This window comes from Accipiter gentilis, chromosome 22 (assembly GCF_929443795.1).
Source record: "Accipiter gentilis chromosome 22, bAccGen1.1, whole genome shotgun sequence".
NCBI classification, from domain to species: Eukaryota; Metazoa; Chordata; class Aves; order Accipitriformes; family Accipitridae; genus Astur; species Astur gentilis.
Genome location: NC_064901.1, coordinates 17761893 through 17781685, shown reverse-complemented (window position 1 = coordinate 17781685; position 19793 = coordinate 17761893). Strand labels below are relative to the sequence as shown.

At 41.4% G+C, this 19793-nt stretch overlaps 2 protein-coding genes across 6 annotated transcripts in view; both read right to left on the bottom strand.

The window, feature by feature from the left end:
* Window positions 1-10205, bottom strand: part of PAPLN (papilin, proteoglycan like sulfated glycoprotein) — a 71888-nt gene extending 61683 nt beyond the window's left edge. Inside the window, exons 1-2 of the mRNA XM_049825363.1 lie at window positions 10138-10205; window positions 4731-4801 (exon numbers count right to left, since the gene is read on the bottom strand). The gene's annotated coding sequence lies outside the window, so the exon portion shown is untranslated. The remainder of the gene's footprint in view (window positions 1-4730; window positions 4802-10137) is intronic.
* A 2676-nt stretch (window positions 10206-12881) lies between these two features.
* PSEN1 (presenilin 1) overlaps window positions 12882-19793 on the bottom strand; it is a 28905-nt gene continuing 21993 nt past the window's right edge. For all 5 annotated transcript variants that reach the window (XM_049825387.1, XM_049825386.1, XM_049825388.1 and 2 more), the window contains 3 exons: window positions 19572-19745; window positions 17316-17434; window positions 12882-17023 (listed from right to left, as the gene is read on the bottom strand). In XM_049825387.1, coding sequence (XP_049681344.1) covers window positions 16868-17023; window positions 17316-17434; window positions 19572-19745 — 449 coding nt within the window. In that variant the 3' untranslated portion in view covers window positions 12882-16867. The remainder of the gene's footprint in view (window positions 17024-17315; window positions 17435-19571; window positions 19746-19793) is intronic.

Here is a 19793-nt window from a genome sequence, read left to right as displayed (position 1 = left end):
GCTCCCCAAGCTGTCACTGGTGAGCAAGGAGCAAGGCTGGTCATTTGTATTCAGATTACATTTGAAAACATAAAGGACAGTCTCCGATCTCCCGAATGTTTTCCAGATATTCCAATCTGCTCCACCCAAAATAGCAAAAAATAAAAGTCTAGATCACACAAATTTAAGGAAACATGTTGTCACACCTCCCACTTACAGCGATTCACAGAAAAAGCTGTTCCCCATGGATGTCCCAGTGCTTGCTTTGCCACACAAACAGCAGCCCTCTGCTCAGAAGGTCTGGCCCAGTGCTCATTCAAATTAATGGGAAGAATTTAATTTCCAAAGGCTTTGGATCAGGCCTAGACTGATGTGGCAGAGGGGAGGACAGAGAAGGAACAGTAACAATCTAATTCTAGGCCTGATCTCAGTATTTTTATAATCAATGACAAAACTACAATTATTTTCACCAGTGCTGGACTGAGTCCTAAGACAAGGACTTGCTGAACTGTTCTGCCCCTGCCTGAATCTCTGTGGCAGCCAGGTTTCCCTTTCCCCCTGCGCTGACTCCCTGCTCTCAGTGTGGTTAGTCCCCTCCACCCCTGCACAGCGCGCCTGGCCTCCTGATGCCACACAGACCCTGAGCCCCTCAGGGATGGAAAGAGTTTCTCTGCTTCTCCCAAATGTCATCCCTCCCTGGGAAGGGGGAGCTTGCTGGGCAGAGATAACAATACAGCAAAGCTTCGGAGGAAAGAAAGGAGCTGGCTACATCACAGCCAACAAGAAGAAAGATCCTCCTGGAACTATTCCAGCTATTCTCCATTTAAACATTCAGACTTTTTCTCCCTTTAAACGTTCAGGATTTTTCTCTCAGCACTCTCTCCACACTGCCCCCAGAGATCTCCTGCTATTCACTGCGGAGTCAAAAGTCACCTGCTCTTAGCTGGGCTTGGCACTGACTGCCCCAAATGCTGCTTAGGAAAGACAGGAAAAAAGTTGAAAGCAAAACCCCTGACAAGAAATTCTCACCCCCATGCCCCACATACATTTATCTCTCCTAATTCCCAGTCTGTTTATACATGTTACTTCTGTTTCAGAAAAGTAAATCCAGTGCCAGAACATAGCTCATTGGTTAAAAATTGTTATGTTCAGCAGAGGTTTAACTCTAGCATACTAAACATGGAGTCATTAGGATTTAACGCTATTGAAATGGAAATTGAGACAGAAACCTTTCCAGTTCTTATACTTCACTTTGAAATTGGAAGAGGACAACACCAACTGTAATAGCATTAAAAGATCCTCTGGACCAACATGCTCTTGATAGCAAGTACTTGGAAGCACGAGGCACGACGTACGCTCTTGCTGATGTCTTCCAGAGTCAGGCAGCAAGGAAGCTGACACCCTGGTAAGGACAGCACCACAGCCTCGCTGTGCAACAACGAAAAGTTAGCAACAAAACAGAGCAACAGGGGCTGTGAAATCGATGATGCTTCTCTCCATCTCGGCAGACTCTTGCAGCACAGCTCTCTCCAGTGGCTCAAGGCAGAGACAGTTCTTTTCCCGGGCTCTGTCCTTGTGCAGCTCCCACGGGGCATGAGAAGGTGCCCAGATCCTGGCAGCCGTTGCTGTACGCCTATGGCTCAGATCTCTGACAAGGGATTCTGGAATGAGATTTCCCTCCCAGCATAATGAGGTATTTAGTCATTAACAAAGGAGCCTTCTGGGGCAGAATTCCAGCTGTGCCTGAGATCTTGCCTCCACAAAGAGACACAGGGTTTTTCCAGCACACAGGTTTAGTATGAGGAGGAAGAGAAAGGATTGCTTTAAAATACCGATCCAGGGATTTTTGGTTGCAGCGGTCGAAGGTTTCTGTTTACTCTTAGATCAGGCTAAGAAATCTCTCGCTTCTCTTTCCTGCTGCTTCACAGCTGCCGGTTGAGCTTCTGTGCTTGCCGCTCCTTTGCCTCAAAGGCAAACTTGGTGTCCTGCAGCTGGGCAATGGCCTCCCTGGCCTCCTTCAGGTCCTGGCAGATGTGCTCGTACTTCTCTGTCAGCTCCCTGTTCTCTCGGCGCAGTTCCTGTACCACCTGGTTCACCTCCTCCGTCTGCTTGGTGCAGTGGATCTTCAGCTGCTCTACCTCAGAGAGCATGATCTCCATGTTCTTGACCAGTGACTCCAGTTTCTCTTTGGACATGGTGTCAGGATCGGTTCTATTCAGTATGCCTAACCCAAACCCGAAAGGGACAAAGAAAGCCACCCTGTGTAACATGCACCAGGAAGCCTGGTACTCACAGTCTTGTGGTCTCTTTTTATACTCCCTCCAGCTCATCCTCCTCCCTTCCCTTTCCTTCCCCAAAGTGTCCCTAATCTTCTTTGCTTGGTTAATCTACTTATTTTTATTGCGCTGTAGAAATCTACTGAAGGGCTGACAACCCCACAGTAACATATGTGCTGTGCAGCAAAAGCCAGAGCAATAATGAGGCTCAATGCAGCCTGCCCAGAGAAAAACAGCTTCCTTCTGAAGAGCTCTCTTGGGAACCCCTTGCAGTGCCCATTAAAGTACAAAGAAACCTCTTCAAGCCAGGTGCACCCAATGCCATGAGCACAGCCTGACTTTCATCTTACATATACTGAGGTAAGCAAGTTTACAGCAATATAAGCCAAGTATAGGCAAAGAAGAGAATTAGCCTCAGTTTCTTTTCCTCTCTTCTAATCTTATATTTGGGCAAGATGGAAAGAACAAAACATAAATTTCCTTTTTTTTTTTTTTTCAGGAGAAACTCTTTCCAACAACTAACTCCACAACAGCCTGTACCCCATCTTGTGTTGAAGGAGTTCACAATGGTTATCACAATCAGTGGCAACCACAGCTACTGGGCCATGTACCGCTGGAAGGTGGCTTATGTTCTGTTAGGGACATGCAGACTAGAGATTTTAAACCCTGGTTCCATTCCCCTCCTGAAGTCACTTCAGCTGTATCAGTAACATTGGCCAAAGAAGTTACACAAAAACTTCTTCCTGGACACACATGCCACCCACAACAGAGCCTTGAACTGCTGCTGAACACTACTGTGAACCTGTGGGAATCAGGACTGAGAGATGCCAGTCTGGCAATACACTGATTACTCAGGTCACACCAGGCAGCAGGATGATCCCAGCAGCCACAAGGGATTGAGAAAGTCTGGCCGACTTTCTGAAGTTTGACCCAGACTTTCTTATGTATCCAGTTAATTAATGCACTTGCCTAGACAATAAAAATCATTAAGTAGCCAGGGATCTGCTGTAACAATATCACCCTTGAGAAATTAATTTGGCTGAAAAGAAGGTGTTACTGCATGTGGCTCTCCAGGAAAGAATTCATGCAATTTAGCACTGATTGTCAGAGGGCATAGACCACGGCAGAGACAAGAATACAGGCTTGCTCTTGGATAACTTGCAAAGTAAGGACAGAAAAGAGTGTTTCCCTCCTTCCTCCCCACGTCAGAAACATTTCCTCCAGGCTGAGTCTGCACCTTTTCAAAAGCCCTCAGCCTGTTCTACACACCCACAGAAACGCACAATCTCATTTGCCATGTATCACATACAGCCATGGATCTGCCCTCACTGTGTTCACCTCGCAGAATTACGTTCCGGTGCACGGTATTGCATAATGGTCTTTATTCTTGCCTGCTGTTTTGCAATGCCAATCCCCTTAAAAAAGACCCCTAGGTAAGATCCTGTAGTCCCATCACACACCTTCAATAGCAGGTTGAGAGAGAATACATGTGTTCACATGCATAGCTCCCACAAATACATTTTTCCTCCACAAAACGTTGCTTTTTTTTTCAGCTATGGAGAGTTTTAGACGCTTCATCCCACAATTCATTCCCCCTTTTCTTTCCCCTGCTAGGCTCAGAGAAATGAAGCTCTTTCTTCCAGGGAATTTTACATCTCCTGCAGCACTGGATGAAAACACTGCTGGACACTGGCCAAGTTCTGACAGTGTTCAAAGGCCTGGGACTTCTCACAGCTGGAGGTTAAAGAGTCACTCACAAAGGCAGCCATCCTACTGCCTCTCACACAAGTGCACCAGTGGACCCCTCTCATGCTGGCAGATGGAGTGCTTTGCACCACACTTTGAAATGAGCAGAAAGAGTGACATCCTTCAGATGAAAAGAGAGTGGGAGAATCTAAACATAATTAGAATATGTCCTAAAGTCCTTGAAGAAACATTTGCACTGGCTGTCAGCCCAGATCCCACGTGATGCACATGGCACTGGAATAGGCTGGAACATGTTGCAGCATTACAAAACAGCAGGTCTTCATTAGTGAGGAATCTTCCCTGTCTCCACAACTGTACACACTGCACCCAAACATTTTAAATCGAGCAGAATTACCATGATGCATAAAGGGAGTGCCACAGAGGTCATCTACTTGGATATGAGTAATTGATACATCATCTCTCACTATCTTACCCTCAAATTTATTTAAGTTGCCTTGGATACAGACAGAATCTTGGCAACAGAAACTGTGTAAGAGACACTACTGAAATAACAATGTAAAATGAAAACAAGGAGTAGCATGAGAGGAGTTTCTAACAAAGAAAGATCGGAATCATTACTAGGCTTGGTTTGATTAAAAATATTCTTTGGTGAAGTAAGAAGTAGGAATTAAAAACACGCTTATGAAAACTGCAGTGGGAGAATGATGCAAAAGTCACTCCAGCTAGAGAAATACAGCAATGAGACTAATGTGAACTGTAGTTTCTTACCTTTAGTCAATGCTGGACTCTACTGTTGCAGAAGAACGGGAGGCAGAGGCAAACACCAAGAGTGAATTCATCTGGGAAAAATGCAGAACAGTATACCTGAGAAAAACAATTCAAACCACAAGAATTCTGTGCACAAGGACACACAGCAAACAGCAGTGTTGGGAGTTATGGGGAAATAGCATGTTAAACAGACATTTGTGACACAACATAGCAGGGTAAAATAATAAAGCACTGCTAGGCTGTATTACACAGAGGCATGAAGTACCTTCAGCTTCTCCCTCCCTCCACCCCACTGGAGGTGAAATGTAACTTTTCGTTCTTGTTATGAAGGAGCCAAAAAAAGTTTGAAACTTAGACAAGGCTCCAGAGAAGATGCTGATTTCAAAAAATGCAGACTCTCGGAACCAGGTTTAGAAAGGACTGAAAACTGCATGGCAAGATATTTCTAGGACTGTTTTGCAGTCATGCCCAGGTCCTTTGCACATTCTGGGGAAGAAAACTCAGATGGAAGAATGATTCTGTAATTATTAAGGGCCCGACTGTGCAACTGTCATTTTGAAAACACCAGTGATTTCTATGCACTCAGCCAAATGGTGCCTGTCTGGCCATTTCACAGCCATATTAAATCAGGAAAACTTGGTGTTAAACCTCTCACTATAGTACACACTGCATTGGAAGACAGCATCGCTAAATCTATCAGCCCTCTCCTGCATGTTCTTCCTCTATTCCACCTTTCCCTCACGCACAAGGATTTGAGATATATGAAAGCAGGACAGGCAGAGCTAATTGAGAAAAACCAGAAGAGCAACCACTGGGAACACCCTCTCCTGCTTTTGTGGATGGGAGGAAAATTGTAGAAAGCAGCACAGGTGGAAGTGAAACTTCTGGTGCTTTCCCATAATGGCTTGGAGCTACCACATCTGACTGCAAAACCATACTCAACTGTTCTGGTTTTAGCACTAGAAGCAGACAGTATGAGGCTGTCAAGCTGAGGATGGTTCCTGTGAGACATACTTGTGTCTTCTTCACAGGTCTCTGAGCCAAAGAGAATCAACCATTCCTCTCACCCAGAGGCACACACAAACCAGAAATGCACGTTTCCTATCACGTGCATACCTCTGAAGGTCTGAGCAGGAGACACAAAAATCATACCCTTTAAGTATCCATTTGAAAGCAGACCACAGGCATTCCAGTTTCTAGCTATTTCAAAGGGGTGCTGGGAACATTTGTGGAATAAATCAGTAAGCTACCTCACTCTCTCTCTGGGGTTTTCTCAGCAACACAACGGGGACAATTCACTAGCCTAGATTTTTAAATGGGAAGAAAAAACTGCAAACCCCAACAAGAATGCTTTTTAAATAACTGCTCAGGCTGACAAAGCAAACCACTCAGTATAAATCCTGCAGAGTAAGAAGTAAAGCTACAAAACACATACCTCATCTTCTCAGGCACATACTTACAATGCTATATCTATCCCCAGTTTTATCAGCCACACATGCCAATACCCAATGCAACATTCAGAGAAGTGCAGTGGGAGGCAGCACTTTACTGTCTCATAGCAGCTACTTTAAAGTTATCATCCCCAGCTAGCAATGGTCACTATTTCAGCGCTGTTTTTTAATACATTCAGTGTCACACTAACTCTAGTGATAGAGTTGGAGCTTTCCACACTGTTATCTCATGCAACCTTTTCACTTATCCCTGGTTTATCCCCCAGCAGCATGTCTAGCAGACAGTGCAGCACACGCAAGCTCTGTGCTTCACCATCTAGGAAGTCCACTTGGGTAAATGCATTACGCAAACAAACTCATTACAAGATTAAGCATAAAGAGCTCTCATCTCTATAATTATAGTAAAACCATTTGAAAAAAAACCACTAAAGACCAAGCAGCACCTGCAGACACTGACCATTCCTGTAACAGTGAGTGGAAGACATTTGTACCCAGCTGTTCAATTTGTTTCTAATAAAAGAAAACCACCATTACTACACATGTCAAAATACTCAGCACTGTGTAAGACATTGACATAACGATGATCTCACTCCGCAGAGCTTAAGAGACTATTGATTAAATCTGCTTTTTTATTAAAACATGAAATTTAATTTTAGCTACTATTCTAAGTATTAATCATATCTTAGGTAATTTGGCAGAACTCGAGCTGAGCTGGACATAACACTACATGATTTACACGTCTTTATCTAAAATGCTGCACCAAAAGGATACCCACCCAAAATCATGATCAAAATCCTTGACAAAAATCAAAATAATATGACTCAATATTGTAAGTGTCTACAGAGGTATTAATGAATGCAGAGGTACTTTTTTTCCATTCAGCCTCCATCTACTCACCAGTTAGATGAAAACATTTAAGAATTAATTTAGTATAATATGGCTCAGTGAAAATAAATTGATACCTTTAACAGAGTTATCCCCAAACTGGGTTGATTTCTGCTAAGAAATCAACTGGGCAGTGTAAGTACCAAACAGTGACAGGTTGCTTATATAAAGTGACACCCACCCCCCCGCCCACTAGCATTTTTACCATCTAAGAGGAGGAAGAACCAGTTGCATCATGCCATAAAATTACTGAAGATTTGTGGTGAAAAAACTTCCAAAGTGGGACAAAGTGTTGAAACCTTCAGATTAAATAAAACAGTAAAAAAATCTGAATTACCGCTTTTAAATGTTAAAAAAGTTTCAAAACAGAAGCTGTTTTAAAGTGAGAACTTTGTTTTGTTCAGGGCGTCAGACTGGAAAGTTTCCAAAGGCCCTCCAAACAGTAATGCAAACAGTTCTGCTGGGAAGACATTCTCCATCCCACCTAACCAGTCTTCTGGTCAGGACCCTATACAGGACAACTCCTGGGGGCCACATGGGGCAGGCTGAGGGGATTTCGATCCCACACCAGGGTCCTTGGCTTGTGCCCCATCTGGGGGGTGTAGGGCTCCCTCCCTACAGTGCCTGAAGGCAACACTCTGAAAAGGAAGGGAAAAGAGGAAGGAACCACCTTCCCTCATCCCTCAGCGTGGATGGGGGTCAGCCCGCATATCCGAAGCCTGCAAGGGGAGATCAAACACACAGGACTCAAATGGTGGTCCAGGTTACTCACTGAGCAAGGCACCCGAAGGTGTAATTAGACCTGATGAAAAGGTTTAACGGTAGCACCACGCACCAAAGTCACCAAAAGGGTAGTTAGTTATTCAAAACTGCTAAAACTGCTATGGCATTTCAGTCGAGAGTGTTGCAGAATTTTTGCAGTAGCTGTCCAGCTTCCCTCTAATACCAGGAACTCATCCACAGACAGAGGGACAGGAGTAACAGTCAATAGTTTGTCTAACACATCTTTCCATGTCATGTTGAACTAAGGGCCACTGGAAAGGAGGGGAAGGAGCAAAAAACAATTACCCATGATCAAAACTTTAGAGAGGCAAACGGATATTTTTTTAAAATCGGCAAATAAATAACTAACCTTGGAAGCAGTCTTTCATTTACTTTCTAGTGTGATTTGTTCTAAAGACCGAGTGTCCGTCTAGCCAGAACATGCAGACTTCAGGAAAAACAAATAAAAATCCCCCAAACGTTGCTATTATTCAGTACGTATCGAAATACCCGTTCAAAGAAAAGATGCATATTGCTTATTTGCAGGACATGAGGTTATGTAATCCAGTACTGTAACCAGACCACACCAAATAAGTTGGCAATGGCACAGATATCGGTAATTACTGAGAAATTTGATCCGGTGAGAAAGAAGGTCTCTTTTAGTTCTAGATACACATGAACAAACATTCACGTCATTTTTGGTTCAGGATGCCAAATTCTATTATAATGATTATTTTGACATTTAAAATTCTCCCTACCTAGCTAAACTGATCTCCAAAAAACAGCTGAAGAATCTGTCAGTTTTCTGTGAATTTCTCTTGACTACCTATTGTACATTTAAGCATAAGTCACCCAGCATCTTCCAAATACTTCAAGGAATTTTTAATTGTGTTAGCTTTTCAGGGACTACAGAATTTACAGCAATATATAAATATGACCCAGTGCTGTATGGGAAGCCTCAGAGACTCTAAGGAATGGAAGCACTGAGGATGAAAGGACTTTCTCAAAAAGGATGCTTTTAAACTACGGGAGATGCATGACAGTGGCAAGCTCTTGCCCATAGAAGAGCTACCTAGAAACAGTTTCATTTAACCATGACAACAAATTGTGGTATGAACAAACAAATTGTGGTAGCTTCCCAGGTGACTGTCCTCCTACTAGCTTGTCATGAGATCTGTCCCTCAGCAAATCCTAATCAAACACCATCAAAGTAGACAAAAGCACTAAACTTTCCTGGGGCAACAAGTAGCATCTTCTCAGTGCTGCATCTCTAGTTCCCTGTAACATAAACAGCCTTGACGATCTTTAAGCAGATTAAGCACACAACAGCTTCATCTCCACAGGAAGTGGGATTAAAAGGTTTATTGCTACTATGACAACAGCCAGGTTCTGCTGTTCTTAAAATAGTTTTCAAACCTTAACACTGACTGGAAATGCATACATGCCTCCCCTACAGGATTCATCATGTACTAAATACAGTGCTTCAAAAGGAAATCATATTTTATAAGTCTACTTTTTTTAAGCATATATTTTTATCGTGCTCTTTAATCCCTTGTTACGAGCACTAAGAATAGAAAGCAGTAAAAAAGCCACAGTGCTGCCATGTGGCTGTGATTACAGCTTTAGAAGTGATTATTGCTGGGAGCTGGCTGCAGACACCAGGACAGGCCCTGCTCTCTCACTTCTGCTCCAAGGCAGCATTCATTTCTTTCCCCCAGACAGTATCAACACCCTTGCTGAAACGGAGCACACTGGGGACTAACCAGCTCTCTAGCTGCTCAGTGCTGCCAGACACCACCCATTTTTGGTCTTACAAATCTCCCCCTTGACGCCGCAGGCATTCTGTTACATCTAAGTCAGAATTAATTCCTTCCTCATAGGTAACAACTTGAAGTAGAATTTGTCACAAAGTTCACTACCAAACAGTATCAGTTAAGTTTGTGCCCAGAGCATAAGTCTGCCAATAATGAAATGGTAGGAGGCCATTCTTCATTCGAGTATGTTATTGTATCAGTGATTAGTGTTATATTGTTGAGGATGGCTAAATAAACCATTGATTCAATTGAATATGCAGCTGTGCTCTGAGGCATTCTCCAAGCATGTTCACACTGGTTTGTACAACAAAACCAGTAAGAAGTATAATGCTTAATTCTGACAGCAGCACTACCCAGATCAAAGCTGATAACCCTTACCTAAAACTACTGAAATAAAAAAATTAGTATGAACACAGAAGTCTATTTGTTCCTCCAGTCAATTTAGCTTAAAAGCATATTTTAAAACAATGAAAAAGCAAAATCTAATCAAATTACATTGGTACTATCCATCAGCATCTCTTGATGGCAAGCTGGAATCACCTTCCTGCAGCAAATCAGGCTTTAAAGAGAAGAACACAAAATTCAGGTTGTAAAACTCAGGAAGCAGTTGATCGTTTCCTTATCCAAACCCCAGTTCTGTTAGCTCCTGTCAATGAAGGCTGGTTCTTTTGTCTATAGAGTTCACAAATTCCTGACATTTACAGACCAGGATTTGGCCTTAAACATACCTTTAATTGAGATTTCTCAGTAATTTAAAAATACCTAGCAGTCACTGCTACAGACCAAGCTGAATTCTCCATGAGAGCTGATGCTGTCAATAAAAGAAACTTACTTACCTATCCCCAAAAGATTACATTAAAAACAGAATGAAGTAAGAAAACAAATGGGTAATTAAATTAGCATATTAGAATCATACCTCGAAGTTCAGGATTTAACCGCAGTAAGATAAAATACTACTAAGATGGAAGTCAAATTAGGCCCCAAGTCTCACTTTTAGAGGACATTTTAGCTCCTAGTTCCAAACAGTATTTCTATTCCTAAAACATTTCATCATATCACACCTTAGAACTAGATCAGGATTAAGAAATCCACATATTCTGGCAGAGTTTTGTGGCCCTGCACTGGACTCGCTCCACTAAGTCCCATCTTCCTTGTACTGGGGAGCCCAGAATTGGGGATGACACTCAGATGTGGCCTAACCAGTGCTGAACAGAGAGGAAGGATCATCTCCCTTCACCTGCTGGCAACACTCCTCCTGATGCAGCCCAGGATGCTGGTGACATTCTTTGCTGTAAGGGTGCACTGCTGGCTCACGGTCAGCTTGCTGTCCACCAGGACACCAAGGTCCTTCTCTGCAGAGCTGCTTTCCAGCTGGTCAGACCCCAGCACGTACTGGTGCCTGGGGTTGCTCCTCCCCAAACGCAGGGCTTCGCATTTCCCCTTGTTAAACTTCATCCTTTCTGCCCAGTTCTCCAGCCTGTTGAGGTTCCTTTAAATGGCTGCATAGTCATCTGGTCTATCAGCCACTCTTTCCATTCTTGTGTCATATGCAAACTTGCTGAGGGTGCACTCATTCCGTCTTCATTAACGAAGAAGTTTAACAGTATTGACTCCAGTATTGAGCCCTGTGGTATACCACTAGTGACTTGCCTCCAGTTGGACTTTGTGCTGCTGATCACAACCCTTTGGGCCCGAGCATTGTGCCAGTTTTCAGTCCATCTCACTATCTGCTGCTGCAGATAACCCACACTGTCTGCTCATCTATGACGATGTTATGGGAGATGGTGTGAAAAGCTTCACAAAAGTCAAAGTAAACAACATCAGCTGTTCTCCCCTCATCCAGCAAGCCAGTCACCTCGTTGTAGTAGGCAATGAGGTTGGTCAAGCACGATTTCTACTTCATAAATCCATGCTAAGTGCTCCCAATCACCCTCTTGTCCTTCATGTATTTGCAAGTGCTTTCCAGGATAATTTTCTGCGTCACCTTCCCAGGGACTGAGGTGAGGCTGACTGGCCTGTAGCTCCCCAATTCTTCTTTCCTGCTCTTCTTGAGGCTAGAAGAGAAATCTGCTCTCCCAGTTTTCATGAACTTCTCCCAACTGCCATGACCATTCAAAGACAAGTGAGAGTGGCCTCACAATGACATCAGCCAGCTCCCTCAGCACTCATGGGTGCAACCTGCCAGGCCTCATAGACTTAAGTACATCCAGTTTGTTTACATGCTCCCTAACCTGGCCTTTTCCACCAAGGTCTACCTTGTTCCAGACTTCCCCTCTGCTCTCAGGGGTATGGGATTCCTTACGGCCAGCCTTACCAATAAAGACTGAGGCAAGGAAGGCAACAAGTACCTCAGCCTTCTCCATATCGTTTGTCACAAGTTCCCCTGCCCCCATTTGGGGGGTGGGCACCTTTCTTCCCTAGTCTTCTTTTTGGTGTATAATCCTTTCTTCCTGCCCTTCACATCCCTTGCGAGATTCAACTCCAGAGAGGCCTTGGCTTTCCTAACCCAGTCCCTGCAAGATCAGAAAGCAACTCTATGCTCCTTTTGGGTCATCTGCCCCTGCTTCTACCTTTTCTACACTTCCTGTTTGGGTTCAGTTAGGAGCTCCTTGCTCACCCATGCAGGTCTCCTACCACCTGTCCTTGACTTCCTACTTGTCAGGACTGACCTTTCTTTAGGTCTTCCATGCAGGCCTTCCGTGCAGAGACAAGGCAATCCCCCAAAGAAACATCTTCAATAGCAGTCAGTCAACTCAAGTATGAATTTTGCAGTGAATACTTCTCCAAAACAACAGCAACAAAATGGTGCTTGGGAAAAGCGCTTTTTCAATGGTATTGATATGAAATCAACAACAAAATAACAAGACACACTACTGTTAATCAACTGTTTTCTTTCTGAGGATCCTGTGTATTTTTCCTGGGTAACACTGATCTTCATTGTGCCAGCTGGTGTTCCAGTATAATCTCATATTGCTTTTTCATGCCTTAATTATACCTTCTGGGTGCTTTTGCAACAGGCTTTGACTGACTCTTCAGATGAACACAAAAAGTAGCTTTTAGAAAAAAGTACTTCTACAGAAATCAGTTTAAAGTAATTCCGCTGGGAAATAAAGCAGCTACTTAAGTGTCTTAAGACAGGAATCTTACTCATTAAATGTTGAATAAAAATAGCTACAGTGTTTAGGCCTCCAATAGCTTTAAGTCATGGCTTTGAAGTAATACGGTGAAGGCAAGATAAGTCAGGATCCATGCAACTTTTATTTTAATAATTAGACAAATACAGGAAAAATTGCAATATCTATCAAAAACGTATCTTATCAAGAACCGGAAAGGTGTTTAAAAAACATTCACATTCGATTCAGATTATGTACAAACCAGTGTTTGTAAAAAAACAGCAAATGCTTTGAGTGTAAAAGAATTCCATTCTAGTTCATGTTTCAGCGTTCCCAATGACCAAGTTACCACTGAGATGCAATCACAGTGCAGACATGTTCCACAGTCTATTAAACTCATTTCAACAGCATCATTGCCAAAAGTAATTGTTTTTTTTTAAATAAAGCATTCTGAGAATTTTCTTCATACAGTACCATCTACCAAAAATGTACTTCTGCATATTTAATTCTTCACTGCACTAATGGCAGAACAGTTGTCATCTACAGGCCCAGAGTACATAAATATCTACATCTCTACAGGTACAGATATATATCTATATATCCAAGAAGCACCAGTCTCCTATGCCTGAAATAGGGTCTGCATTGTGCATTGAGGAGATTAGCCATTTTTAGCAGAGCACAGCCCTTGATTATTTGGCTCAAAGAAGTAATCATCTGCCCAGTCAGAACTATTCTGAATGTGTTGCAATATCACATGCGTACCATTAAGACTCACCTCACGCAGATGACATTTGAATTTGAGTGCCACCGTAATAGCCATACATAGATACATGACAGCATCATACATCTTTGCTGTGAGACCAGCTTCCAGAGATCTCTCTTTTTTGCTCTGGATTAAATCCCCCAACAGAAAAAAGGAAAAATTAAAGTGGCTGGTTTTTAGGCAAATCTGTAACTTGGTATTATGTTTTCTCATTTATTTATTTGAAGCTTAGCCAAAGAAGGAGACTAATCATTGATGTAAGCTGAAAGGGGAGAGAAAGCTATCATGATACCCAGTTTCAAAGTATGACTACTGAAACAGTCATAGAACAGTTACCAGTCAGTCTGCTTGGGCACAGAAGAGATGAATCTAGCTACTAGAGTTACACAATAGTTTTTTCAGAGCTACAGTCTAACGTGCTGTGATTAACATACTAATTTAATAATAACAAAAACTCTCTCAAAAATGCAGACTACCTATCAGACATCTTTCAGTTATAACAAGCTAACCAAGCTGAAATGGTTCACAATCTCAGATTAGATTGGTGTTTTAAGACAAAGCAGAGAAAAGTGACACAACCTTCACGCTTATGTACTAACAACCCAAATGCAAACAAAAACTATTCTCAACTGAACCTTATGGACCCAAGTACTGAGATGATCTTCAGTTGCAAGATCTCATTTGGAATATAAGCTACCATGACTTGGCATAAGAAGGGAAATCTAGAAAACTGCATCTGGTTTTTGAAGGTGTACGTGAGACTTTGTAATAAACAGTGTACTTTAAATTATATTGGCCTGGGCTTGAAAAGCAATTTCCCTTCTGAACTTATTTTGAGATTCAAATATATAACCTTGAACAGTTTCTGTGAATATAAATTTTATAGCCTCCACCACTGTAACACCACACTAGCCCAGAAATTAAAACTTGAAGAAAGCAGAAGCAGCTCGGGGGAGTGGAAGACTGGCAATTTAGTGTTTGAAGATTCTGAGCTCTTCCTTCGGTTGTACATCCAACACCCATTCAAGTATGTGGAAAGGCATTTGTGCATTTCTACGGATTCTAAAGCAACTCTTAATGGAGCTAGTGCCCCCATGGTGCATATTTAAGCCAAAAAACAAACAATAAAGATGACTGCTGCATTTAAGTAAAAACTCTTACTGAGAGTTGGCTCAGATATGGAAACAGATGCTAGTGATGCCAACTCTTAGCAAACCTGTTCTATACAATGAACCAATGGTTAGGATGCCCAATAAAACACACAAGGGAATTTTCTTAGATATAATGCTCAGGAAAGGGACAAGATACAACAGTATAAAACCAACGCAAAGTCTTGTAAAAAACAAAACCAAAAAACAACCTGTTTTAAGTCAGGCTTCATTGCAGCAAAATATGGAAGAGTGCTTTAAGCTAGAAAACACAAGCAAGTTTGACTTGAAAAGTCAGTGTAAGCAATTTTGATATGGTTAGTTTATTAATGCTATCCACGATGAATCAGCACACAAATGAGATGAAACGTACTTTAAGAGGAGACAAGACAATATATTTTATGAAAATGTAAATGCTAACACCACCACAGTTAGCAAGTCATACTGGAAAAGAGACAGATGTTTCCAAGGACAATCAAAGTAAGCCTTCTTGGTTTTAAAGCAGATTTATACACCACAGCCTTTCTCCCCCCTTATTTGGGCAATGGTTGGTGAACATCTGTGATCTCAGTCCTTTGAATCTACAGGCACTGAAACAAAGCCCCAGAAAAAAAAGGTAAAGGGACCTTGCATCAGGATTTTGACAGTTGTTCTACTTGGCAAGGACTCCAGTATCAAGATGCAAGTAAAATGGAATGCCCAACAATATTATCCACTCCCTGTGCTTCCCTCAGAAAAAAAAATTACTTGTACAGAGTAAGAGCCTACAGCAAAAACAACTTCATCTCACACAAGTCTCATTTCCAAGCAATTATTCATAAACGAGTTCTTTCAAATGAAGAATAAAACAGAGTTTAGCAGTTTTAAAGTTTGAATTGAGTCTTTTTCTTGTAAGAAGTTCAAGATCTCTTATCTTCTTTTCAATGAGTTGTCTTTAATTTCTCTAGTCTTCAGTTCCTCACGGGAGAGGTAAAGTGAAGAGGGCCACAAATTTTGCTCCTTGGTAATGTTAAGTAACATCTCACCTAACTTAAGTATCCTCACTAATAAAGATACTGCACAAAAAAAAAAAATCCCTGCCCAACCTGAGGTGTTAGATGGTTGACTTCAGGTCAACAGAACTGTAAACCACATTTTTGAAGAGGAAAAATTTCAGTGATGCCTTGAAAGTGCTACTAATAGCACTTTGGCCTCTAGATCTGGCAAGCTAAACTCCATCTGGCATTGCTGCAAATGTCTACTTATTTCATAAGCATTTCAGTAGACGGAACATATACTGACAATGCAGTCCATGCTGTTAGTGACTATTCTCAAACACAGGGTTTGAAATGGTGTTCTAGCAAAATAATTTGCAAGAGCACAGAGTAAGTCCTGAAATTGCTTTTTAATGTAGTTCATTAACCTTTTGGAATCTAAGATCCAAATTAGGACCTTACGATCCACTAATGCCAAATAATTCAGTCCAAGTCTAAGTAGCTACATAAACTGGAGCAGGTGTACTCCATGCTTGAGGATAGAAAGTATTAAAACTGAGAAGATGCTCTAGTTCCAGTGTGGAAAAAAACCAAAAAGATTTTAAATTTGCTAAACCAAGCACACTCAGGCACAGAGGCTATGAAGTGGTGGAGCACTCTTAGAGTGACAGTACTTTCTCCCTTTGTTGAATTGCTACAAAATCCTTTCTCCTTACACAAAGCAGTCAGGACTCCACTGTCAAAAAATCACTGCTGAAGAAGTCTGAATTGGGTTCTCTCTCTTCAAGCGGTTACAGAGACAAGTTCCATGTGATTTGTCAGCTTCCTTTGTTAACATCAAGGAAGTTCTGAGCACCCTTAATGCTGTGAAAATAATCAACCTGTGGTAAGAGATCGCATTGCTGGTGGAAGCATTAGCACTTTTCACACAGGTGGTCCTTACCAGAGATACATATATCAGATTACCTCTGATATAATAGCACCCAGTTTAGACCAGCCATCAGGAAGAAGCCACTTTCACACAGGAAAATTCATATGGTGCCCAGTGCAGCAGTTGTCTCGGGGAAAAAACAAAACCAAAACCAAACACCATCGGAGGAAGCTGTAATGATTCAGGCTTGGAATCTTGAGTATTAAACTTCAGTCTCATTTGAGAACTGAGGGAAAAACATTTTTCCTCCTCCCAGATTTGCTACAAATATCCATAGAATACCAGCATCAAGTGTGCTAGATATAAAACTGATGGAACGCTAGCTGGTCCATAAAGGGTTGCACCAAGTTATCTGTAGCAAAGTAAAAAACTAGCCCAAAGGTTATGGAGATTGGAAGAGCTGGTAAGGCCTTCTTAAAGATGGCAAGAAGCAGAAGTGTAAGGCACAGACCCTGAGAGGAAGAAAAAAAAAAAAAAATAGGGAGAAATTAGGGAACTCTGACAAGCAAAAGATTATATATATAAACATTAATCCCACAGAAATACAAGATACAGTTCATGCCTTCCTAAACTAAAGGCTTAAGTGGCAGATGTACAGCCAATGAAGATCACAGCTAAAGCCCTCATCAGTTTTCAGTCTGGCCATCAAATAAACGAATTTCAAAGAAAAAAATGTAGCAGTTATGGCTTTGTCACTGATGAAGAATAGAAACTATCCCAATAATAATATTACAATATACTCACAATTAATATGGCTACAAAACATGCTAAAGTTGTATTCCAGTCCCCACTTGCGGTTGCAGAGGCCTTGCCGACAAGGACACTGTAGAAAATGAAGTCTCCTAAACCTAGCTTTACTCCTCCTGCAAAAGTGAACATATAGCAGCATTAAGTATCAGACAGTCTACTAATATTGCATATCAGTAAATGTCACAGAATAACAAAGATTTACATTAAGAATCAAAAAGACTTGCTAATAACATTTTATTTTCAAAACTAGTACCACTCCTGAATCAAGAGATAAACTCTTGTGAAACAAGATGGCTTAGGAACATTACACCACTCAATTAATTCAACCTATAATTAGAATTTTTCTATATTCCTAGTCTCCTGTACATACAAACACAATATATACAAGCTCAGATATTTGTAATTATATTTGTTGGGGGTTGTCCACTTTTGGTTGTCATGTCATATTCAACAGAATATTGAAGTACAATTCCTTTAAGCTGGCCAAGGAAGGGGGAAAACATGTAAGTCCCTTGCAGATGATGTTTTATTTGCCAGTTAGAAACCTACACCCAGCAAAATATTCCACTGCCCTCCCAATTTTCCTATAGAATTCTTACCAAGGTAGTTCTAAAAAGCACTTGTGTGTAATTACAGAGCATATCACAGAGGTAAAAACCCAACATATTTAATCCAAGATGTGAGGTTTAGGAAAACTCATGAGTTAATGTCTTATTCTTTTAAATAGTAATTACCACCTTAGCAACAACTCTGGGAGCACAATACTCAATTATTTCTACAAACAAACTAATGAAGATTTCCTGAACACCAGTTCACTTTCTGAGCTTTTAGTCCAAGATATTAAGTCAGAGAGGCCAACATCAGGTCACCAGCTCTTTTCATCTGGCCTACTGTTTACTTTGTCACCTGATTACAGTCCAACCCAAAACTCACTTTAGAGTCCTAAGAGGAACTCAGAGCATCAAAACAGAGGGCTATGCCTGGGTGATCACTGGGGAAAAAAAGAAAGGAGAGAAAAAAAAGAAAAAAAGGAGAAAAAACAGAAAAAAAAGGCAACACTACTCTCTTTCAGCAGGCCTCCAATATATGGTCTAAAACAGTGCATTCATGAAAAGCTCTTAAGCACTACAACACCCTTCAACTGCTGAAACAAAACTTGGATTTTTCTTTCAGCGTAACAGAACAATAAGCAAAGGCAACTGCTAGATAACTCCTTCCACACAAGCAAACTCTCCAAATTTCTAATGAGCTGCTCAGAACTTCTAGTAAGCTAATGCTGGCTGACAAGTCTGACTGGATCACTGCACATCTGTCATTACTATTTGCTATAGGAATACAGGAAGGAGAAAATTATTAGTCTGGCCAGACAAGAGTTTTAGTTAACCAGTTAACTAACTAAAATAGCCCAATTCCTAAAATTTTTGCATCTTAATTTTATTTTTCTAAGCTCTAGAAATGAAAACGGATTTGCAACACATTCCGAATTTGGAATGTTTAGGATAAAGTAAATTCTAAAATTGTTCTTGAAGTAGAAATCTCTATTTTTAAACAGAGGAGCACCTGAGAATCAGAGGAAGCAGTTGCACCTGCTAAATACGGCAGCATCACATGGGAAAAGCAGTTTATTAGATGGGCAGACCTTAATTTATTTAGTGCTTTGCAAATCTAATAGCAGCTTAAACTCCAACTGGAAATCAGAAGTCTATTAAACAGATATCTGAATATTGATGTCATATGGTCTCCAAAGATACTGCACCTCAGCAAGATGCTGAAGAAAAATAAGCAAGCCCGTGACACTCTGCATTCATTTCAGTCTCCAATTGGGTTTTAAACATTGCTTTCTACAGAGTGGATTACAGTAGTTTAATCTTGAGGCAAAAAATGTTAATGTCTGCATTTACAGGGCCAAAAGCCAAAAGAGGTGATACACAGCAGAACACTGCATGGAAAAGACAGAAGCTAATGCAACTGACTGCATAATGGTCTGAAAGCAGCTTGCGCCATTGAAGTTTTGAGTCTGTGTATCAAACTGAAGGTCAATTTGGCCAATATTACTCACTCCTCCAGCAAAATCAAAAGCTATCAAAAAGCAACTCCATTTCTATGAGGCATGTCAGTATTGATCATGAGCAAGAGCAGTTCTTCAGCTTGCTATTAGCTCACAGCATACTGTATCTGTGTAGTCAGGATGACTAAGACTAACTAGCTTCAGATTTACTAAGTCTATCAGACACAGTATTCCATACTCACGTTCTTCAGGGTCTTCACTTGTTTGAGAGTTACTGGGTAGAGCCTGAACAGCAGCACGTGACTCAGGTGTTGATTCAATGGGTCCTATTCTATTATCCCTTTGTTGCTGCCATTCTTGACTAAAGCCACCATCATCTGCTTCAGCATCTTCATTCTGAGTCTGGTTTGCCGGAGCTCAAAGGAAGAAAGGCATTTAACATCTCCTTCCAAAATGTGCCTTCT